At 35.6% G+C, this 25213-nt stretch overlaps 2 protein-coding genes across 2 annotated transcripts; one reads left to right on the top strand and one right to left on the bottom strand.

Annotated features, from left to right (window-relative positions):
* The first annotated feature begins 8393 nt into the window (after window positions 1-8393).
* Window positions 8394-10567, top strand: LOC131661941 (protein yippee-like). The gene is made up of 7 exons (XM_058931603.1): window positions 8394-8534; window positions 8607-8706; window positions 8910-8953; window positions 9663-9771; window positions 9858-9913; window positions 10082-10198; window positions 10389-10567. Exons 2-6 carry the CDS (start codon window positions 8611-8613, stop codon window positions 10164-10166), a joined length of 390 nt encoding a protein of 129 aa, XP_058787586.1. The 5' UTR covers window positions 8394-8534; window positions 8607-8610; the 3' UTR covers window positions 10167-10198; window positions 10389-10567.
* A 5383-nt stretch (window positions 10568-15950) lies between these two features.
* Window positions 15951-21543, bottom strand: LOC131661940 (arginyl-tRNA--protein transferase 2-like). The gene is made up of 6 exons (XM_058931602.1): window positions 21166-21543; window positions 20856-20894; window positions 19801-19951; window positions 17331-18470; window positions 16757-17072; window positions 15951-16284 (listed from the first exon to the last, which is right to left on the bottom strand). The coding sequence occupies exons 1-6, from the start codon at window positions 21299-21301 to the stop codon at window positions 16168-16170; spliced, it is 1899 nt and encodes a 632-aa protein (XP_058787585.1). The 5' UTR covers window positions 21302-21543; the 3' UTR covers window positions 15951-16167.
* Window positions 21544-25213: the final 3670 nt, after the last annotated feature.

Genomic DNA, 25213 nt, shown 5'->3' with positions numbered 1-25213 from the left:
GCTTTCATCGCATTTGACAGCATTACGGGATTTACCCCAAAATCCCCAAAACCAAACCAAGTTATGTTATGAACCTCAATTACCACCATATCAGCCACATACATGTTATAACACAAATATAACACACAAAGAGGATCATTTAATCATCATAACAATCATATAATCATACAATTCATCAAATCATACAATTCCCCTCAAAATCATCCCAAAACCCCAATCCATCATATAACCAATTGACACAAACAATGCATCTAAATCAGTCCTATTATCTATGATACGATAAAAGATATTAACCGGAAGAGTCCCCCCTTACCTTAGCCAAGGATCTTGATTAGCCCTCTTCCTCTTCTGTTCCTCTTTCACATCTATTTTCCTTTTTTCCTCAATTCCTTATTTTTATGAAAAATATATTTTAATTTAGTAAAGGGCTTTACTAACATAACACCCCCTCTTTACTAACACCACATCAAGCCCAATAACCTTTTTTTCCATAATTCTTCAATTAAATCCAATCAAATGCCAAATAATTTCAAATAAATAATTTAATTCCAATTTAAATCAAATAATGAAAATATGGGGTGTTACAACTCTCCCCCACTAAAAGAGTTTTCGTCCTCGAAAACATACTTCAAGTGAAAAGTCCCGGATAGAGCCCTTCATCCGACTCTCCAGTTCCCTTGTAACATTTCCATCAGTCAATCCTCAAAAATCCATCTGACATAACCAACAGGAAACATGTTTCATACATTCAAATCCCAGTTCTTACGTTGCATTTGGCTATCCAAAAATATACCACTCGCTATATCTCCAAAAGGTTAACAACAACAGAACATTGAGGTACAACCTATACAATACGCTCAACAACCGAGTAATACAATTACACAATTTATAGTATGATCACACTTGATCAACAATACAGTAATGGATCCCTTCTACCGAACATACCAACCTTAGACACGCTTTTCCATCTGAGCGATAAGGTAATACTTACACTTTTCACCAACCGCTTCCTTCAAGAAACTCAATACTCATATTCCTATACCATTGAATTCCAATTATCTGACTCCTCTTAAGTCACACCAGTAATTATCCAACACGTTACATTCCACTTTTTCCGCACTACTCTAACTACTCATCACAATCATCTATACCAAATAGATTTCTGAGTTTTACCCGATTCCGACTCTCTTTACTCATTCGTTTCAAGAATCATCCTTCATCATTCATGGTACTAATCTACCATTTAGCAATCCTTACTCGCATTCAACGAACTAATTCCTGATTTACTTCCTCTATTTAAACATCCTAACCATCAGAACAAGTACACACTCATCAGCCTCAATATACCATCGCTTACAAAATAGCTCAACTAAGTCACGCTATCTACTAAGAATCAAATCAACTTCGTCCTTCATAGAGTGTAATTCCTCATTATATATGGAATTTACAATATCACCTCAATAACAGCACAAAATTATTACAGCATCATATATTATCAATCCTTCGTTTTAATTTCGCCAAATACATACTCGTTAACTACGTACAACCGTAATGACATATTCATCATCTCGGAAATTATTCAAAAGAGTTATAATTCTTCGACACGACATCCTTACATCCACTGGATTCTAAATCCAACATATAGATCAATACATATTCTCTATGTAGGCTTCCGACATATTAATTCCTTACTTCCCGCGAGTAGTACTCATAACACTACTCCACATCACACTTTCGCTGCGCGACTCTGATTACCCGTCTTAAGTCATCATCCACCATGTTGCACTCTTTCATATTCACTTCTTCATAAGTTCACACAACATAGTGAGTGATTATTCTCACGGCTTAGTATTCATCACATCTTATACCATTAAGGTAACAAAACAAGTTCATCTCATTTATATGATTTCCGTCTACTACCAACAAGAGATTAAGGGTGATCAAGTCCTCAATTTGTCAATAGATAGTTAAAAATCATATTTAAGCATAAACCGTTGTTACTACATAATAGTGTCCTTTTCGGGTTTGCACCCAAACTCATTAACATCGTCATAGTTCAATAATTCACTATAGTGTCCTTCTTCTAGAATATTCTTCCGAAGCTCAAAACATCAGTTACACAAATCCAATCACTCAACCTCATTACACCGTTCTCGTCGATTCTGAACTCACCGCCTTTACCTTGGTAATTCAAAGTCAACCTATCGATCAACTCAACGTCATCTTCCTGACCTTTTCTAATCTCGTCAAGAATACCACTAGTCATCTTTAGCATACCCAAGCTAACACTATTAGAAGTGCCTTCACATACCAACTCAAGTCTCAAATTGTCCAATTAAATCCAACTCATTCATCATTAGCACCGACATTTTAAGACTTCTTACGCAACACAATAGCACAACATTCATAACGTGTGGTTTTACTCCAAATTCTATGACATCTTTCATTCCCAAATATCATCCCACTCGACATCTCAACAAAGTCTTCCTTACATTCAATAAGTGTCAGAAATTCTCTAAAATTCTTCTTTTATACTTAACGTTACCTTGCCATCACAAATACGATTCCAATAGTTCTAAAGTTTATTCCATCTTTGCTACTAATTCAATCCTCACTAAAATCCATCGGTACTCAAATCATATTTATTACCGAATATCTCATCGACTTATTCATCAACAACATGTCTTACTCAACTTCGTTTCGAATAATCACGGTAGTAGGCATTCCTATTCAAGAATTTCACGCTTCCTTAACTGAATTCAGAATATCTTCTCATAGGATCACCTCTACTGTATTTATAACTCTCCCATAATGTAAAACATAGTCTCTCCTCTTCATAGGTTCAAACGGCACATTAATCCGACACTCGGAACTCAAGATATGAATTTTCCAATCATTCCCCGAAAATGCAACACTGACATCATGCAGCGACACTCTATACGATATATCCAAAACTCCTCAATTGGTAAATTCAATTCTTAAAATTACTCCTCAACAAACCTTCTAATTATTCCTTCGATCCATTCAACACTGACACTGACATCCCGTGCAGTACCAATAAACAAGTCTAGTTATAAGAACAAGAGTAACCGTAACTTCGCCTCCTTCCAACGTCATCCTGTCACAATTAATTATGTTACAGCTGCTGCAACCATTTTTATAACAAAGTTCATCTCGTTAGCTTTCCGACGCTTCAAACGGAACTCAATTCGGATGTCCAGAACTCCAGTTATGAATTTTCGAAGTTCCGCAGCTATTCAGCAATTTTCCTGCGTTTTGCTTACGAAAATCTCTCCCCAAAACTCATTCTCTTCAACTCTATCACATTCCAAACAGCCCCTTATCGTATCTCTTCACTTCCAAACATTCTTATGACTTGAGCAACACATCATATCGCCGAAGTGCGATTTCTGAAACATTACAACATCAATCCTCTTTGCAACTTGCAGCTGACTCTCTTCCGAGGTGTAAGGCTACACAACTGACAACTTCGCAGCACACCAGCAGAGCTGATACATTGCAACTTTCTAATTTTCCTCTCCTACAAATGATCATCAATTGCCTATAATCATCCTCCTTCAAGATGCTCCAACTTAATTACCAGCCAAGTCTTAATTCCAAGTCACCTTCGATTCGAAAAACAACAACTCCAACAATGCTTGCACTGTTGCCAACAACATCCGACTGAATCAATCATCTTACAACTGAAACATAACTGAGAAGCGAAACTTCTCCCCCACTTGTTTCAAACCAACTTCCACAACAAACAACAAAGTACCGACAGTGATTCACTCACATGTCGCGTACCAAGGGATAATATGCCGACAGTATTCAATCGTCGTGCAACTCAACTGACTCGACAATTGGCCGGACGGACCGACCTGCTCTGATACCACTATTGTAACACCCTTTTAAACCCCGCGGAAATTAATAAAATAATTCAGAGTAAAACATGAAAACAAGGGTGCCACAACTCAATTTAAAACAAATTATCATAAATCAATTGTCATGCTTCACTTAGGGGCAAACCATCAATTTAACAAAATCATGTTTCTATACAGCGGAACATTAATCAACAGATAAGCATAACATCATCTATGCAATATCTCACAAAATTACTCCAATAACAACATAGAGTATCATCATCAAATCTAAGCTAGCGTTCCCCCAGTGTTACAATATCAGAGCATGACACCGACGCTATACTAAACAAACTGACTCATGAGCTAATCCTCACCGAGCCAAAAGTCGCTATCCTCAATCTGAAAATATCAACAGTAAGGGTGAGTCTCATTCACAATTAACAAATGTTATCGAATCATAAACAATAACACATCATAGTTACATTATTCACCTAATTTCATTATATTCAGATTGTCAGGAAGTACTCATCAACACACAACAACAATTAGAATACATTACCAAAAGACAACACCATAATTCATCCAAACAAATCATAACAATTACATCATCATCACATATTATAACATTGGACTATCTTCCATTCATGTTATAATCATACAAGTAGCCTAATGCAAATGCAACTATATGCATGTGGTACCAAAATCTGGGATAACCCAACTCACCGATCCACCATCGTCAAGGATACGGCAACACCCACTCACTAATTCCACACAATGGGAATTAGCTACCACTGATCCACCATTGTCAAGGATCAGCCACATAATGATTATGAATGCATGTATCAACCATAACATGCTTATCACCCACATAAATCAACCAATGTCATAATCATCAACCACCACAATAATCAATAGCCATACACAATTATGCTATTTCTCAACCACAATAAAATACATATTTTACATCAACAATATATGTATAACAAACACCAATTACAACCACCACATCATAACAGGTACATCATTCATTATACAGTGCAACAACAATAAACACCCCTCACAATCGTGTACCAAGTACAACAAAGCAACTCATCAACGACAGAGTATTTACCTCATCATTCCTCAAAACACATTATAACCATATTTACCATGAACAACACCCATTTGCACAATTAACAGAAGCAACCACATTATCACAACATACATCATTGCACATATTCAATTATGCACACAACAACCATTGCACCTCATCAGCTATGCAAAACCAGAGTCAACCACATTTGAAGAAAATGATACTTTTTAAAATAAAATCAAGTTGTTATTATTTTATTTATTTCATATGGTAGAACATTCCATTTAAGGAACAACGTCCAAAACGGTGTCTAAAACTGACTTACGGTTTGAAAGTTACACATCTTTAACTTTTTACAAGAAAACAGTTATCGCTACAGCACGCGGCGCAACCAAAGTTCGCGGCGCGACCTGAAGCACACAAACACGTTCGCGGCGCCAACCTATGCACGCGGCGCGATGCGAGAAAACAAGTACGCCTTCGCGGCGCGCACCTACCTTCGCGGCGCGAACTGGCAAAAGTCAGAGCTTTCATCGCATTTGATAGCATTACGGGATCTACCCCAAAATCCCCAAAACCAAACCAGGTTATGTTATGAACCTCAATTACCACCATATCAGCCACATACATGTTATAACACAAATATAACACACAAAGAGGATCATTTAATCATCATAACAATCATATAATCATACAATTCATCAAATCATACAATTCCCCTCAAAATCATCCCAAAACCCCAATCCATCATATAACCAATTGACACAAACAATGCATCTAAATCAGTCCTATTATCTATGATACGATAAAAGATATTAACCGGAAGAGTCCCCCCTTACCTTAGCCAAGGATCTTGATTAGCCCTCTTCCTCTTCTGTTCCTCTTTCACATCTATTTTCCTTTTTTCCTCAATTCCTTATTTTTATGAAAAATATATTTTAATTTAGTAAAGGGCTTTACTAACATAACACCCCCTCTTTACTAACACCACATCAAGCCCAATAACCTTTTTTTCCATAATTCTTCAATTAAATCCAATCAAATGCCAAATAATTTCAAATAAATAATTTAATTCCAATTTAAATCAAATAATGAAAATATGGGGTGTTACATCAAGCTCCATCTCTTCCAGCACATATCTGATCCAAATTACTTGACACGCAACATAGAATCTTGTTATATATTCAACCTCACACGATGATAACGCAACCACACGTTGCTTTCTCGAGCACCGTGAGATTGGGGCACCAAAGATTTGAAAGAAGTAATCAGTTGTGCTTCTTCGATCTTCCTTATCTTCACACCAATCAGCATTTAAATATCAACTAATCGTAGCTTCTTTGCTTTCAGAATCTCATGGAAACAAAACTCCACAGTTTATCGATCCTTTTAAGTATCTCAAGATTCTTCTTGCAACCTTCATGTGTGATACACTTGGTTCACTCATGTATCTGCTTACCAATCCGACTGAGAAACCTATATTAGGTTGACTGTTGCACACATACCTTAGAAATCCTACAACTTGTTTGAACAAAGTTACATTGACTTTGTCCTCCTCTCCATGCTTTTCTAGTTTTAAATTTGGTTTGACAGGTGAGGATATATGATTCGACTCATCCATCCCGAATCTCTTGAGTATCTCTTTGACATACTTCCTTTGATGCAACATCATACCTTGCTTGGTAATTTGAAATTCCATGCCTAGGAAACACGAAAATTTTCCCATATCCGACATTTCAAATTCCCTCATCATCCGCTCTTGAACTTCGACAAGTTCTCCATGTTATTCCCAGTTATTTGCAAGTCATTAACAGATAAGCAAATGATTGTTATATCTTATGCCACAACCTGAACATAGACACCATACTCAGACGGGGGTGGGGTTGCTTTAACAAGATAGCTTGAAATTGATGTTGAAACAGTTGGACTAGTGATGAGATTTGAGAAGTCCCATTTCCAACTAATCGACGAGGTAGGATCTGGTGAAATGTAGCAACCAGAGAATTCACCAAAAGTGGAGTACTTGCCTTCGACAAAGGAAATAGCTCCTTAGATGAGAGAATGAGGACCAATGCAACGATATTGTGGAGTGCGTGAACTATTTTGGAGCGGAATAGAAAATAAGTAGTTAATTGGAGAAGTCATCGGTGGAAAGACTCGGACATTACAATGGAATTTTGTGGTGACCAAAGGGAGTGCACCTGCAAGGCTAGTGTAACACCTGGGGCCAATAAGGGCGGGGAATGGTTGTCGGTGCTCGAGGCATGACAATGAGACAATCCTGAGGCCAAAAAGGGCGAGGAATGGTCACCGAATTCACATCAGAATAAGAGGGATTCTAAGGTTGTGCAGGTATGAGACTACATGGTTGAAGGAAGGCTTATAAGGATTGATTGATACTACCTATACCAACAAGATGCATCTTTTTTTTTTGTATCTTAACAGATAAGAACTCCACAGTTAAGCATGTTTGACTTGGACTTGGAGTAGTATTTAGATGGGTGACCTTTTGGGAAGTTTCCTGGAAAGCATGTGAGTGAAGATAAAGCGTGCTGAAAAGACTCGTGTTCGTTTGTGGGGTCAGTCTGTAATCCTGGAAGCAGTCTGTGGCGTTACAGCTAGCACTATAATGCCTAAGTCATCAAAGTCGGAGAGGTGAAACCTAATTAAAATGGAACAATATATTGGGGCTGCCTCGTGAGAATGTACTTATTTGTCTATCTGAGTGGGCTTGGAATTGAATTGGGCATCAAACTTAAGTTGATCTTATTGGGACGTTTGACTAGTCCAAAATAATTATATTATTGTTACGATTTATAAACCAAATTATTTGTCATAAAGAATAATTTAAAAGTCATCATAATCGATTTCGTACCAATTCAAGTTTCGATTTTAATCCAAACTATTCAATTAAACATAAATCAATTTATTCATTCTAAAATAATACTCCCTCAGTTTTTTTTAACTTTTCACACATATTAAAAATGTACTAATTATTATATTAAAAAGATTATGAAATTTTTTATAAAATTATCCTTCATCAATTGTAAGAGAAAAATAAATTTAAAAAATTGAAAAAAGAAAATATAATAAATATTGAAAAGTATAATAGGAAAAATATTATTAATGATTTTTTTAATATCGTAAAATAGTTTATATTTTAATACACAATTTTTCTTCAAAACGATTTATAGAAGGATTATCAATTTTTAAAAATCAACCTATAATACTTAAAATCAATTTCATCATAACATAACCAAGACAAATGCTTAATTAACTTAATTTCAATGGGTAGTGGTGGCATTTAATTTTAAATGATCCAAGCATACTTTTTCTAACCATCCATTGTTTTACGTTGAAACCATAAAATAAGAAGGAATGATTAATAATTATTAATGAGACTAATTTTCACTATCTTTTACGAGAATTTGTCCATATACTTGAGAGAATGCAATGAACATAATGATTTATTACCCATATATATAGCGTATATAATACACCGCGTCTTAATCTCAAAAAGCAATAAATAGTGAACAACTTCTCACTCGTGAGTCCACATTTTTTCCAACTTCATCGTGCCCACACCTGACACCACCAAGGTAAATCTTCAACCATTCTTCTCTTCTTCATCTTCTCAATTTCACCTTTATCTCAACCTCTTTCATCTTCAGATTCATGGGTAGGTTGTTTCTCATCAACTTGGAAGGTAGGATCTATACCTGCAAATTCTGTCATACTCATCTTGCTTCATATGAAGACATCCTTTCCAAGGTCCCCTTTCATCACTTTCCCCTTTTCATCACAATTCCAATCATATGTTGCTTAGATTAGGCTTCTTGAAATTTGTCTTTTCATGTTCTTCTGGAAATTTTTGGTACTTTTGTTGCTGGTTCCCCTAATATTCTTAATTGAGGTTTTTTTGTAAGAACAGAAATGTTTTAACTGAATTTGTTTTTCCTATGTTGTTGTTTTAGACTTTTCACTGCAGACATGGGAAAGCTTATCTCTTCAATAAGGTGTAAGTTAGGCTTACTTTAAGCATTGTATGATACCTCAGTAATGGTAATGTCTTCATTTATGGTGTTGGAAATGAATCAAAGAAAAATAGTGTCATTTTGTTTATTCAAGAACTTGTGTTAGAATATACATATATACATTTTGTATTCCCGCGTGTGAATCATCTTGTTCTTGCATTTAAGACATGTCGATCAAGTGGCGGACGGTGTGCACTAGGGGTATGGGTTGGGAAGCTCAAAGAGTATTAAGAAAGAAGTTCAGAATTTGATATTGCTGCTAACGAATTTGCTCTCTTCCTAACACTAACAAGAAATGCCGATCAAATGTGAGATCATATCATTGTCGATCTTATAGCATGTGTAACCAAAGTGTTGGCCAAAAGAGTTAGCTTTTAATTTGTGGCCTCTTGAACCTCTAATCAGAGCTGTCTCGAACTTTTGAGAGGCACTATGTAAGAAGCTGAAGTTAGCTTCAGTTGAGCCGTGAATTTCTTTTAGGGACCCTATTTAATCGTAAATTAACCGTTGAATATGTGTATGGGAACTCTTTTTGCCATAGATTAATCATGAAAAAGTGTGAGGTCAAGTGTTATAGGCCCGTCTTGCACACCCTCGAAGATGGTCCTGCCTCTAATACTGTTACATTATATTTTTGCAGTTGGGTAAGTTTAAGGATATAGTTGAATCTTGAAACCTTGTATTCTTTGACAGTGTGAATGTTTCTCCTGGCGAAACGGAGGAGAGGCACATGATGACTGGGTTACATACTGTGGCTGACATTTTCTGTGTGGGTTGTGGATCGATTGTGGGTTGGAGATATGTAAGATTATGAGACAATGATTCAAATGTGGCATGTTTTTTCCTTCTTTTATGTAGCTTTTAGTTACACAAATGGTGCTTTTTCAGGAAACTGCCCATGAAAAAGATCAGAAGTACAAGGAAGGAAAATCCGTGCTTGAACGGTCAGTAGAAATATTGCGAGAAAACCTTGTTAATATAAGGCCTATTTGAATTGACTTATTTGAACTTATCGATTGATATAAGCATTTGTGAGATTGTTTGCGATAGTTTATGGAAGCAACTTATGAATTTGTAGTGGTTTAGATTAGATGAATTGTATTATTGGGCAGGTACAAGGTGTCGGGTCCTGATGGTAGCAATTATCGAATCACCAATGGAGCACATATTGGCGGAAGCGATGCAGATGATATATAGTCGTTCATCCCACCACAGCACCATTCCTAATTGTACATTCCTTAACCCTGCAGCTAGCTAGTCACATGAATGTGGATTTAAACAAAAAATTTAGCTAAATCCGCGTTGTCATACTCTATCAGTAACACGATTTGAGTACATCTAATTGGTGATTCTGTTCTATTTTATTACGAAAATGTTTATATTCGAAAGTCTAATTGTTCCTGTTTTTTCGATTTGTAGCATCATATTTGGATGAAGAAAGTTTTTCGACAGCCATGGCGTTCTGTATCGTCAAGTAAATGTAAATGTTAATGTAATGTATTGAATTTGAAATAAAATACTTCTGAAAACTATGTATTAATCTATCTAACCAAAACTTCTGTGGATTGATTTAATGTTGATTTCTTCTTGATACTAAATTGAATTTGAATCAGTTATGGTAAATGATATATTGCTTGAATGTGAAACACTGACACAACAAGACTGAGATGTAAAGATTGAAAATTATGCATTACTGACAAGAAACTGATTTAGATCGGTTATTATGATAGATAATACTTGCTTGAATGTGAATCACTGACACACCAGGATTGAGTTGTAAAGATTGAAATTCATGTATTAATGGAGGACATAATCAATGACACCAGGCTGTAAGTTTTTAAATAGATATTTTAGTATTAGTTATAATTAGTTTTATTTTTAGAATTTTTCTTATCTAAATTTTTCATAAACAAGACTAAACCCATGTTGTAGGAAATGATATCTCATCAGACTCTAGCAGGTTCGAGGTTACAGAAAAAGATCAAAACTATAATTACTACGGTCAGATTCAGACAAGAGGTAAAAGAAGCGTTGAAAATAATGAGTGATACTATGGCAGTTGGGCGAGACAACATATCTATTGAAGTGTGGACAGTTTTTGGAGATAGAGGTATTGATTGGCTCACCAAACTCTTTAATGAAATTATGAGGCCAAAACAAATGTCAGAACATACAAGGGAGATATACAAAATTGTGCAAATTATAAGGGAGATTTAACTTATGAGTCAATACCTTGAAGTTATGGGAAATAGTGATTGAACGGAGACTAAGAAAAGAGACTCAAGTCATTGGGAATCAATTTGGTTTTATGCATGTGTCGTTGACCATCGAAGTGATCTATCTACTACGACGTGTGATAGAGCAGTATTGGATGGACCAACAAGACTTGTACTTAATTTTTATTGACTTGGAGAAGACATATAATATAATGACTTGAGAGATTTTGTCGAACGCTCTGAAGAAGAAAGGGATTATGATTGTATATATTCAAGCTATCCAAGGAATATATTAAAGGGTGCCGACTAATGTGCGGACATAGGGTAGAAAAGCTGAAGATTTTTCCATCACTGTAGGTTTGCATCCAAATTCAACCCTAAGCCCCTACTTTTTTACTTAAATTTTGGATGTACGTATGAAACACATCCAAGAGCTAGCATTGAGATGTCAGCATTTTGTAGATGATATAATCCTGCCTGGAGAGTCGAATGAGGAGTTAAATGAGAGAATGAAAACGAGCTTTAGAAATAAATACTTTTTGCCTAAGCAAAAGTAAAACGGAGTATATGGAATGTAAGTTTAACAAAAGGAGGAGCATTTCTAACATAGAGGTGAAAGTTTGAGAACATATCATTCTACAAGTCAAGCGGTTTAAATATCTTGGGTTCGTAATATAAAACAATGAAGAAGTAGAAGGGGATATAAGCAATAGAATTTAAGCTAAGTGGTTGAAATTGAGGAAGGCTTCGGAGATTTTAAGTGACAGAAAGGTACCACCCAAGGTTAAGGAAATTTTTTTATCGGACTGCGATAAAATATGCGATATTGTACGAAACAGAATGTTAGGTGGTTAAGAATCAACACTAGAATAAAGTTAGAGTAGTAGAGATGAGGACGTTGCGGTAGTACTTATAGTAGAAAAGATGGTGGAAAATAAATTTATGTGGTTATGTGGTAAAAAGAGTAGATCAAAAAGATATAAGTCAAATAACTAGAGATAGATGAAGACATAGAAAAACTATAAGAGAAGTTATTAAGAAAGATATCAGAATTAACGATTTTGATAGAAATATGGTCATAAATATTATATTATGACGAAAGTTGATTCATGTAGTCGATCCTACTTAATGGAATAACACTTAGTTGATGTTATTGTAAATTTTTCATAAACATTTATAAGAAGAACATTGCAATCAAAACTAAGAGGATTTCTCAATTCGCCTATCAATAATTATTAGAGAACCTCTTTTTTTTTTACACAAACAAAGTTAACTTCTTTCATTAATCAACAAAGATTCAATACAAGGAGGAATAACATTAGCATGACTACGCCTAGTCCAAAAATTGGCCACATTTGTTAACGAATGGGCAACCATATTCGCTTGCCATTTAATAAACTTCACCTCAAAGTTGGAAAAAATGTAGCATATGCTTAATAGAAGAAATAATAGGACAAAATTCAGAGAAATCGACATGATAATAAGGAATAGCTTTCACCACCACTTGAGAGTCACTCTCAAAAATCATAGAATTCATATTCATATCGACGCCACTTTGGATCACTTCTTTCAGAGCTACAACTTCTGTCTCAATGATGGCCATAAGACCAACATCCCAAGCTACACCTGCAGTGATAAATCTACCCATATTATCCCGCACACACCAACCTCTGTTCGTTGTCCTAAGATGATTGTTAAAACACACATCCACATTAAACTTTACCCTTCCTTCATTAGGAGGAGTCCATCCTATAGGATTATGAGACTTGTTGTGACCCCCACTATCCTCACGAGCTGAATACCAATCTTTCCAATTGTAGTAAGCTTTGATGCCTACTCTTGATATCTCCTCCCGATCATTATTCCAAACCACATCATTTATAAACTTCCAAAGAGAATCAATTAACACTACAAACCTACCAGCATCTCCCCCATCCTCTTTTCTACACATGTCAAGAATAGATTTAGAATCATGGAAAGAATTTAAGTGTGGGGCTCTGTAATATGATACAAACTTGTTGCCCGCCAACAATGTCTAGTAGTCATACACCCAAAGAACATATGTCAATCATCTTCCTCTTCAAATTCACAACTTTGACAAAATGGAAGGGCATTGGACATAATGTTGTCGAAGTCTAATGCATGTCGGTAAAAACCCCGACAAATTCTCCATAAAAGATGTTTTACTCTAGGAGGGGTCATGATTTTCCACATGCTCTCCCAATTTCCTTCCACCATTTGATCTTGTTGATGCGCCTGATGGTTCCTCCACAATCTATACCTCGTACAGACACTATACTCATTTTCATGCTCCTCTTTCCAAATCATATCGTCTTCTACCACCTCCCCCACCAATGGAACATTTAGGATGTCTTCTGCTACTACATGATCAAACAATGAAAATATAGTTTGCATGTTTCATTGTTTAGTATTAGGCAAAAAGAGATTATTAACATGGATATCATACACACCTTGAAGTTGAGGCCCACCTATGCACCCTAATTCTTTCCTTCTCAACCAAGGTTCTCTCGTAACCTTAATTTGGCTACCATCACCGATACTCCGCCAACACCCAAGTAATAAGACATCTCTAGATTTTCAAATACTTCTCCAAACGAAACTCGGATTATTACCAAGATTAGCTTCTAAGAAATATGAACTAGGAAAGTAAATTGCTTTAAAAATTCTAGAAACCAAAGTATAAGTTTTCGTTAACATATGCCACCCTTGTTTAGCTAGCATGTCCAAGTTGAAACTCATTCCCCCTCCTTCTTCGAGCAAGATAAGTGTCATTCCTTTATTATTGGTTCCTCCTTCCCACCAAAAAGAGTTAAGCATATTTTCAATATCATTTATCACTATATCAGGAATAAGGTAAACACTCATGATATAAGAAGGTATAGATTGTAAAACATATTTTATCATCACCTCTTTCCCCGCTTTAGACAAGGACCTACCTCTCCAAGAATTATTTATTTTCCAAATACAATCCTTAATAAAAGCAAATGTCTCATTCTTGCTTCTAACAATCATCAAGGGAAGGCCCTAAATAAGCACTTGTACTCAAGACATGACGAACACCCATAATTTTAGCAATATCCTCCTCGGTCGGTATAATGATGTTACGGCTGAAGAAGACTTCAGATTTAGTCAGGTTTATCTCTTAGCCTGACGCAAGAGCATAGATCTTAAAAAGCTCCATCAAGTGTGTCACCTCTTATATATTAGCCCCTGCAAAAAAGAAAACAATCGTCAGCAAAAAGAAGATGGGACACACTAGGTGCCCCCTGCAAACTTGGACTCGATGAAGGTCCCCTCAGGAACCCGCTCCTTTTATAAGAGCAGAAAGACCTTCAGCAACAAGAATGAAAAGGTATGGGGACAGAGGGTCTCCTTGTCTCAATCCTTTTCCTAGTATAATAAGTCTGATGCTATCTGAGTTTACAAGAATCGAGTAGTTCATTGAAGTAACACACATCATCATCCAATTGATCCATTTCTCATCAAACCATAACCTACTGAGCATACTTCTACGAAAGCCCTAATCCACCCGATCATACACTTAACTAATGTCAATCTTAAGCGTCTAATAAGCTTTATTGCCACTCGTCCTCCTTTTAAGAGCATGGATACCCTCAATAGCAATCATAGCATTATCAATAGAGCGCCTTTCCCCAAATGCAGATTGTTCCTTCGAAACATATTTACCCAAAAACCATTTCAACCTATTAGCAAGAAGTTTTGAAACCAGCTTATAAGCAACATTACACAAAGATATAGGCCTCAGGTCCTTCACGGAATATATAGGCCTCAGGTCCTTCACGGAATGTGGTTTAGAACATTTGGGAATAAGAAAAATATTCGTGATGTTAAGAGAAGACGGAAAGGAACCTCTTTCTAGCCAATTTGTAGCAGCCTTAAAAATATCATCCACACAGATATGCCAAAACTTTTGATAGAAAGCCGGGTTGAAAGTGTCGGGTCCGGGAGACTTATCTGCATGCATCTGACTAAGGGCCTCGAATAATTCATCTTTTTTAATTCGTTCCAAGAGCCTATTATTGTCCTCTGCAGAGATAACCGGTTGCACTAGTTCCAGGACCGAGTTTTAACAACCATGATTTTCTCTAAATAACTTATCAAAGTACTGCTTCGCAATGATACACATGCCATTTTGATCTCGGAAGCATTTCAATTTTCTAAAAACTGTTGCGTACAGCAGTTGTACAGTAGCTGAATGGTGGAAAACTTTAGTGTTACGTCTCTCCGCTTCGAAGCCAGTGCATTTTCGCGCGTTTACAAAAAAATTCTTCACGAATAAGGCCTGCCTTTGTTATACTCACGTTGAGCCTCCAAAAACCGAGATGTAGACTCCTCATCCTAACCGCTATGGTACGCTTCTGTAGTAGCTAAAAATTTATAGCTTTGTGTCTTTTTAAAAAACCTAAAGTAGGAGAGATGTTTATGAGCACAACAATTTGAATGAGAAAGTTATGTGCTGCGTTCCCTCTATTTTCATATGATTGTAGTCCGAGTTCTGGAGAAAAATGAAAATCTGGACCAAGGAGTCATGTTTCCAAGGAGTCAAGTCACAGAATGAACCAAAAAGGACCAAGGAACCAGTATAACTTGGATCCATCGTTTCCATTAACAGAATAAATTAATCTCCATTGATCTAACCATCATATAACTAAGCTTTCATAGAACATAAAATTGAATGAGAGAACTTTAAATTGGCATAAATACCATCATGCTGGCAAAGAGATATGCAATTGAATTAAGCTCCATATATGCAAATGCACAAGAAATTTAATGAAAATCATCCATGATAAACAAAAACAAACCATTAACCAAAAAGTCATTTTGTTTACAGAATTCCTGAAGATAATCGGGATCAAATTCAGCTCCAACAGCGGGATACAGGATCTTATTTGCTGGGAAGCATAGCAGTAGCAACTTATATTGAAGTTCAATGATATAAATTAACCGAGAGAGTAGACCATGCGCTCAGACAACACTGCACCCACAACCCTCCTGTATTTCTGCAACTGTGACTCCAAGTATCTCTGCTGCTCAGGACCCAACACACTTCGAAGATTCTTCGAGATGAATAGTACAGTATATGCAAAGTATAAGTGGACAAATAAGTCAGACCGGAAAGAGACAAAAAGAAAAACATGCAGAAATTTGCTATGGTTAAACAGGCATGTCTACCTAAACCTGCAACATGACTAGTTTCAATTTAGAATATTAGTTTTTTCTTACACACTTGGATCCAAATCCTCTTTCCTCTCTCCACAATCATATTCCCTGCAAATAAAATACTGACAAGTAGGGGAAGGGGAGATTATATTCTTCTTGGTAATATTTTTCAGAGAGACATGATTAGGAAAAAGCAGCGATAGAGGATTCGATGACAACACGTCTGAGACTCACCAGTTTGAAACATAGCCGCTATTTTGTAATATCTGTATTTTCTACAATTTTTCACAGCTAACATTTTCTAAGGATGGTAAAGTGTTTAAAGCACAGGAAATAACTGGACATTTATTTGCATAGTACTAAACATACCTTGTATCTCAGACGAGATCCTTTTATCTCTAGCAAAACTTTGCTGAAATCACAATTTTCTGGTTCACAATTAGTTTGTAAATCAGGTTCATCGTCAGAGCTTTCCGATTCAAACTCAACCATTTCTTCATCTTCATGCATTGGAACATCATTTGCATCTTCTTGACCATTGTCATCAAGCTGGATTAACATTGAATCTTGAACCTCAGTAACTTGAAGTGGGGATGACTCTCCATTTGGTAAAATGGAAGCATCTGATAAGACAACATAACGCTTTCTGTCAAGTAAAGGCCTTGCAATGTCAAATGAAACCCACCTGGAGATCGTGCATTGATGTTAGCCTTGTCTCACATAATATAAAGAGCATGCGAAATGTGGTCAGAATTCAGTAGCAAAACTCAGACAACGATCTATGGTACAGTTAGAGTTATCTATCTCATGCATAGAGAATGCACCAATAATTGTTATCGAAAAAGCAAGAGACTAAGTAAATGACTAAATGCTCGACAAGTTCATAAATAAACTACAAGCATGGTGAAGTGGTTTCATGTGCACTCTGAACTGAATAACTTACTGATAACGAAGAGGACATAAAAGCTCTGAAGGGCGATATGCAGCTTTGTACCTCATCTTGTTGCAAGAGTGAATATAGTAGCCAAGATAATAGTATTGGAGACTAGGACAATAAACCTGGTTATCTTTCACCCAACCAATTTCTTGAAGTGCAGAGTACTTGCCTAGTGATAGAAAGGCAAAGTCTGGATCCCAGAACAAATATTTACTCGATAAACAGTTAGGAAGGATATCTATAACCCCAACTGCCACTAACTGGCCATCCACTAAATACTGTTGATGGAAAGAGCCAAAACCACAAGGAGGGACTGTGCTATCCCCAGTATGTGAAACATATAATAATGGAGTATCAACCAAAAATCTGCGATATGAACTCTCAGTGTAATTTTGTGGTTTATCATTATGTACTTTGCTCTGATATTTTCTATATAAAGCATATTCTTTTGGATCAAAACTGGATCTATTCAAACGGATCTCAAGCTTTCGCTTTTTAAACTGACAATGTTGGGGACTATTCGAACAATTTCCTCCCTTATCAAGCTTCATTCCAGACTTCTTAGGAATTGCAGCATTTTGAACAGTTCCATTCTGGGAAACTTGCTTACTATAAGTATAAAAATTGATATGACCATTGCAAGCCCTGGTAGACAGACCAGATAATTTTACTGTTGAGTCTAAAGATGCTACCAGCTTTTCTGCAATAATTTTTGGATAAGATCCATTCTCCTTCTCACTATCTCTTGATGGTTTTGAATCATTACCATCCTTGTCCCTTGACTGTGCTCGGTTTATAGATGCAGCCACTTGAAAGGCTATATTGCTACTATACAAGAGATCCTCGGATCCATTGGTTAATAACTTCTTTTTCCCCTGTGAAACCATTCTGACTGAAGCTTTTGGTAATTGAATACCAGATGGAAATTCCCCGTTCTCAGTGAACATTTGTACTACATTATCAATCTGATCCGATAAATATTGCAAAGATTTATCAACTTCATCCACCTCTTTGTTGCCAACAGATAGAGATTCTTCTGACATGAAGCATGATGGATTATTATGGACAAGGCTTCCTGAATTTTTTGAAGTATTTGGTTCCCCTGTGGCATCAACTCTTTTAACATCCAAGGTTCCATCTAAAAACCTAGGAAGAAAGAACAATAATTGGTGAAAAGTGAAACTAAGAAATTTGAACATTTATGGGCTACAAATCAAATGAAGCGAATTGCGTATAATAGAAAAATATAATATCCCATGTACTTAACCACCTTGAAAATTCCTCCTAAGATAAAGGAAAGGAGAAACAACATCTTATGGTAATATATTGATGCAAGCAATGCAATTCAAATTTTCACCCACCCCCACCTCCAAAGGAATTTTTTTTATAAAAAAAAAAAAGAGATTTTAATTATAAAAAAAATTGGTGGCAATTGAACTCGTGTAAAGACATTAGTATATGACAACAAAGGTCGGTCTCGGTCCAGTTTGATAAGCATTCAATTCATATCCCACAAGTATGTGAGTTTGAATGTTGCTGTCGATGTGAGAACTTCATTGGTAGACAATATTTTAGTAGTACACCTTTATAAGCACTCAATGAACTTTAAAACTTTCCCTAACTCTGGTTAGCTATCAAGATCCAACTCACCTACACTTTTTTACTTTATAAAGACACTAGTATACAAGAAAGTGTTGCATGAAAAAACCAAGTCATCATTCACCGAAAGGTGACAAAAATCCCAAAAATTTATTCCTTTAAGATAGTGAATAGAAATTAAATGTAAATAGAAATGTTTCTTTAGTACAATAACCGGCAAGTATCACATAACAAAACTCTATTTTACTGAATGGTAAAGATGAGCTCGGGCTCTACAATGGTGGAAACAGCACATAAAGTGGCAAACCTGAGTTCAAGAACTCCTGACCAAAGCAATATGCTTCTAACAGAGAGTAACTCTCCGAACAAACTCCGACTGCATCCTTTTTTCTCACCCCACTCGCCCTAATCATATAGTCATTTCACTTATAACAGAATTGACTCAACTGAGTGACTATAATGCCACATCACATCAGTAACTAACTTCCCTATTCAGCTTAGTCGTTGGGCTTAGGCCCGAACCCAGTCCTATCCCTATCCGCCGCTAGAAAAACAGACTTGTCCTCAAGTCTTATCTTGAGAAATTGACTACTAACAATGAACTCTTCCCCCCATTGAGCTTCCTTCACCACAATTAAAGTCGGATTAGCAGAGAAAGAGAATGACAGTAAACTATATCAGTCAAATGAGTGTCAATTCTATTTTATTCAAGATAATTGTATAATATACTCCCATATCATGTCTATAATGATGCCAACAAAGCTTTTGAAGTTGAAAAATAAAAGTAATAAAGGTTACTAATTTCAATACCATCAATTGAAAAGTTAAAATTCGTATGTCTCTCAACTCAGAGAAATATCAAATGAAGTAAGCATACCTTTGCATTCGTCTAGATACACGAAGTTGTTCCTTAGAGGGAACAAAGTCACCTGCTTTCAAGCGGATTGTATAGGAAGGGCAACATGTTTTCTCCATCTCTGGTTTGTAAAGAAAACATCCAGATCTCCTCCAGCCCTGGTCAAGAAGGGCTACCAAAAGAAAAGAAGATAAAATTGAGTTAACCTGAACAAGGTCATATCAGCAAATTAACTTAGTTTAGAGTGTTAAATCAAAGCTCTTTTTCAACAGCTAAATGAGAAAGCTTAGTGTTTCTGTTAGGATCAAGGGGTATCTAGGCCTCTAGCAACAGGGTTTTTGCCTCAGTGGCTATCACGTGAATAATCAGTCCTCCTTTTAGATGAGATATGCCTTACATTTTTAAAGGGGTCAGGAGGAGAGAGTTACAAGAGAAGTTGCTTAGTAGTGGGGAAGTTAGTTACTAGTTCATTGTCCTTGAAAGGTTACTCAGCCATGCTAACCTAGTTATTAAGCCTGACTTGGTCAGCTACTATCTTACTTGTTAAATAACAGTTCAATTACAAATCTCTCCCAAAGCAGAAGCAGATTTGGAACACTATAATATGGAGGCCAATGTAGAAGAGAGGGCTAAACCATGATGGAAAAGACCATCACTTCATTCATAGTATCAAAAAGGACATCAAAACTCACAAATCAACACTTTGAAGAGGAAAACATTGAAGACACTTGCATCGATTTTGATTTGTAATATAGAGTTCCAAACCATGTCACACACGGACAACGGAAACACCACACCGACTTTGACACGTCGACACCAGTAATAATTTGAAAAAATAATAAATTAAATGTAGTCACAAGTGTCGGTGTCGGTTTTGGACATCGATACTGCTACGGACACACCTTTTTTAGAGGTGTCGATGCTACAGACGGTGCATCACATCACAAAGCAAAATCAGGCTTGTTAATTTCAGTCTTTCCATATCTTACTTGTTATCAAAAAATATCAGTGCAAAATGCCAGCATTATCAAATTGAAAAGAGACACAAACAGAGAGAAATAGCAAACAACACCAACCTTGATAGTCATCCACTGTAAGGCTTTCTGCCAACATACCTGTGACAAGAGAAAACGAAACAAACAACTAATCACAAAAATTGATTCATCACAGAAATGAAAGTACCCAGAAGATAACAACAAAAAATTCAAACAACCCAGTGAGAATTTTCAAAAAGAAAAAAATCCAAACTCATAGTCTTAAAGTATACAACCCAACAACTACAATAAAATAAAAAATTCAATTTTCCAGCTTAAAACCTCACAAATTGAACAGAATCGATACAGCTGAGACTGAATTTTAGGGGAATTCAAGAGATAGAAAACAAACCGTGAGAGATACTATTGTGACGGGTAGATCTACAATAACCACAAGAGCTTCGACGTTTTCCGCAATCAACAACAACGCTTTCCTTTGGGGTTTTAGTGCTGCTACTACTAGCTTCGTTCATCATCGTACTTGCCATTTCTTGTTCGGATTCACAAGAGGTGGAAATTTTGGGGCCAAACGACGGCGTGCATATGGAATGTACTGATACAGAAATGGTTCTTGTATGGAGATGATTGTGGTTGTGGCAGAGAGGATCGGAGGATTTTTGAAGTTCGATTGGGTTCAGGCACGATTTGGATTCATTGTTCGTTGTTTTGGTTGAATGGTTTTTTATGCAATATTGACAAAGAACGTGTCGATTTTTAAATTTTAATTTTTTAACTCAAGAACGTGTCAACTTGAAACTTAACAATGCTGGAAAAATGAATAATCTATGTTTATTAATTATTAAACATGAAATAACAACTATTGGTAAATTTAGGGTCAAAAGAGTAAACTAATAAAAATGATTTAAGGGGTATGACTAGAGCTTTGATGTAAAATTAGGAAGGATAAATTTTTGTTTGGTTGAATGAATTTTATTTGCAAAATAAAGCTCAATTAAAATAAATGTTAAATTTGGATAGATGTAATAATATATCACATTGATATAATTAAGATATAGTTGATACAATTAATATAAATATAGTTTAGAGACAATAAAACGGAATGGGAGAGGGATAGTGGTAGTATTTGGTAAGAAGGAGGAGGGAAAGGTGCTAGGGCAACATATTATTGGGCATTCACAGAAACCTTATCAAAAGTGCCACCTCGCTCTTCTTCACGGGTTTTTTGAAGCATTGTAGAGCCAAGGAGATGTATGAGGAGTTCAGAGATATGGAGAGGTGGATGAGGTGATTATTCCGGCTAAGAGATATATCATATGGATGAGGTATGGATTTGTTAGATTTTTGGAGTGAAAGACGTTAAGATGCTACCTACTAAGTTGTATAACATCTTACTGGGTAACCAGAAGCCTTTCGTTAACATCTCTAGGTTTCAGAGAATTCAAGACTCGACTATGGTTAGTTTTTAGGGAAGAATAAGTTCTACAAAGGAGAAAGAAACAGAGGTTAACCATCCTTTTGGGGGAGGTAAAGCGGATTCGCGTGGAGACCCTAAATCTTAAGTGAATATTGTAAAAAAAACAACCCTAAGCATGTAAAGAGGAACTTCTTAATTAAAGTAAATGAAAATGGCTTTACTCCAACTCATTTGAAGTACAATGTTAAAGACGAAAATCTTAGGAAGTTGTTCAACAAAGCTTTCATTGGAGTTGTAGAAAATTCGGGAGCGACTTATTTCATCCAAGATTACTTCAACATGGAAGGTTTTTTCCGTTGTTAAAGCTACTCCAATGGGTACCAACCTATGTTTGCGTGAAGGTTGTGAGGAGAGTGCTTTGGACGACTTGGTAGATTCATGAAAGGATTGGTTGCATCAGTGTTTAAAGGAGATTATGAGGTGGCATCCTTAAGACATTGATAGGGAACATGTCACTTGGTTGGAGATTTACGGAATCCCTTGTCACGTTTGTAATGTTGACTTCTTCGACTTCATTGCCAAGCCAGTAGGAGTTTTCATGTGTGCAGACGGTGACACATGAAAGCAAACAAAGATGATTGTGGTCAAGATTATGGTGAGAACTCGATGCTCAATAGTTTTGAATGAAGTTCTAAATGTGAAGATTAATGGATCCTTCTTTAGTTTGAAGATAGTTGAGGATTCACATGGTTCATTGGGGATTGATTTCCCGGCGGGATGGCAGAAGCAGCCCGTGAATTGAGGTGAGTTGATCATGAGGAAGATGATATGGGAGGAGAATTAGATGATAACCTAGGCAGTTCTAGGGCAAGCGACGTTGGTTCATGGGAAAACACAATTATGCTTTAGTCGTACTTGATGTATTAGCAATAGAAAAAGGTGCTAGAAACGGAAAGGTAGATCAAGTAAAGTTAGCTAGTGAATATACAGATGTTTGAGTTCCCAAGTCAAAGGCTAAATATGAGCAACAGTTGTTCATTTAAGAGGCTTTAGATGATAGAGAAAATAGTGGAAAATGGCCATTTGTAAACTAGTGGGTATGAACCAGGTTGAAGCCTCTTTTCATCTTGATAGGTTGGGTCGGGTTGACCCAGGGCCTATTTCTAAACCAAAAACCAAGACCAATTCCTTATCTGCTATCTTGATGGGCCTAAACTAAAAGAACCAGTTTGGGTATGAACCAGGTTGAAGCATCTTGCTTTTAGTTTCTTTTAGTTCTTGTGCAGTTGCTTTTAGTGCTTTTGCTTTGTTCTCTTTGTATTTCGGGTTCAGTATCCCTTATACTTGTTCTTAATACAATTTTGCTTATAAAAAAATATAGATGTAGTTGATGTGAAGCAAAATACCATAAAAAATTACGAATACTTATATATGGGCAAAATTGGAATAAAGTTAGAAAGAATAGAATCTAAAATAAGTAGTAATAATTTTAAAGGAAATGCACTCAGAATTAAAATAACATTATGAAAAAATATGAATAAAATCCACAATTATGAATAAATGTTCATAGGCATCAAAGTCATTAACCTTAAATTTGTCAATCGAGTCACAACTTAGATATTCATTTTCTTCTCCTATAGTAAAATCATAAGATGTTAAGCATAAGTCAAAGGATTTATAATGAATTTTTATTGTAAGTATTATGTTAAAAAGACATAACACGCATAATATAATTTTGGTGACATAATCATTGATATCATCTACAACTTCAATGATGGAAGCTTAGATTACTCTACTTCAAAGAAAATTAGAGTATTTGTAGTTGTTAACCAAATCAGGATAAATACTTTTAAAAATGGCTTCAATTAGGCCATTAAAATAAGATATTAAAAACTTAATTGAAATTGTGATGTCAACATAACCAACTTGACTCTAAAATATTTTAATTGCCAATTTTGAGTATTTAATCTGAAAACTTGTTGATTTATTCACTTGATGATGATGTTGAACGAAATTCTAATCGCATATTCCTTGTAAAATTGAGGACTTTGCAATGATCTCATATATATGAAGCATTTTTTTAATGAATTATATCAGCTCTACTACCTCTAGGTACGACAATAGGGGTGGGAATAGGTCAGACCAACTAACAAGGATTTACGGCCTAGCCTGCACACAGGGTCGGCCCTGGGCCTGGGCAAGCAGGCCCACAGCCCAGGGCCTCAAAAAAAGAGGGGCCTCAAATTTTTTTGATATGGGCTTTGTGAATTATACAGTAAAATAATTATATATATTTTATTTTGAAACCCTTCAGCGTGTGGTACTTATGGCGCAATGGCAATGGCGTTATGTAACTAACCCGTAGTCTCAGGTTCGAGACTTGCAGTGGCGTTTTATGTTTTTAATTATTTATATTTTCATAAAATGCCAAAACAACTTGAATCTAGGCATTATTCCTTTAGAAGTACAAATATTACCAACTAAGCTAAATAACTGAATTGCCTACTACCACTTTTTAATATAATATTGAGCTTTTTGATTTTATTTCTTTAATATAAATTTTAAATAATAGCTATTTTTTTGTTATTAAATATTCAAAAATTTATTATATGATTAAATTATTAGAAATACTATCATATAATTATATAATTATTAGTGATTTGATTTTTTTTATAAAAAATATATATTTGTTAATTTTATTTTATAATAATATATTTTAAAAATTGGATATTAGTGTTATTTTTAATTAATTTTTATGAATCTATGGATAATAAAATAAATTAATAAGTTTAAAACATGAATTAAGTTGTCTAACCTATAATTTTTATAAATTTTTAATTAATTCAACTCTTTCCATTCTAGATCAATTGCAATAAAATTTGACGGTTTATCAAAGTGTCACAAAACAACTGAAAAAAATTATTTTTATGTAATTACTACTTACGACTTCTACTCTCTTAATATCGAGAAAAGAAGAAAGTTGTAAACAAACTTAATTCAAATAATTTTTTTTATAAAAAGATAT

This window comes from Vicia villosa, linkage group LG3 (genome assembly GCF_029867415.1).
Source record: "Vicia villosa cultivar HV-30 ecotype Madison, WI linkage group LG3, Vvil1.0, whole genome shotgun sequence".
Classification (NCBI taxonomy): Eukaryota; Viridiplantae; Streptophyta; class Magnoliopsida; order Fabales; family Fabaceae; genus Vicia; species Vicia villosa.
The sequence above is the reverse complement of the archived record's forward strand: the minus strand, read 5'-3'. Positions and strand labels throughout refer to the sequence as shown.

Excerpts from the sequence above, each read along its gene's own strand:
- LOC131661941 (XM_058931603.1), top strand. The coding sequence starts at position 8,611 with ATGGGTAGGTTGTTTCTCATCAACTTGGAAGGTAGGATCTATACCTGC. Across the intron at positions 8,707-8,909 it reads ATGAAGACATCCTTTCCAAG|ACTTTTCACTGCAGACATGG; the intron begins GTCCCCTTTCAT and ends TTGTTGTTTTAG. Across the intron at positions 9,914-10,081 it reads GGAAAATCCGTGCTTGAACG|GTACAAGGTGTCGGGTCCTG; the intron begins GTCAGTAGAAAT and ends ATTATTGGGCAG.
- LOC131661940 (XM_058931602.1), bottom strand. The coding sequence starts at position 21,301 with ATGGCAAGTACGATGATGAACGAAGCTAGTAGTAGCAGCACTAAAACC. Across the intron at positions 19,952-20,855 it reads TACAGTGGATGACTATCAAG|CCCTTCTTGACCAGGGCTGG; the intron begins GTTGGTGTTGTT and ends TTCTTTTGGTAG. Across the intron at positions 17,073-17,330 it reads TTATGTCCTCTTCGTTATCA|GTGGGTTTCATTTGACATTG; the intron begins GTAAGTTATTCA and ends CACGATCTCCAG.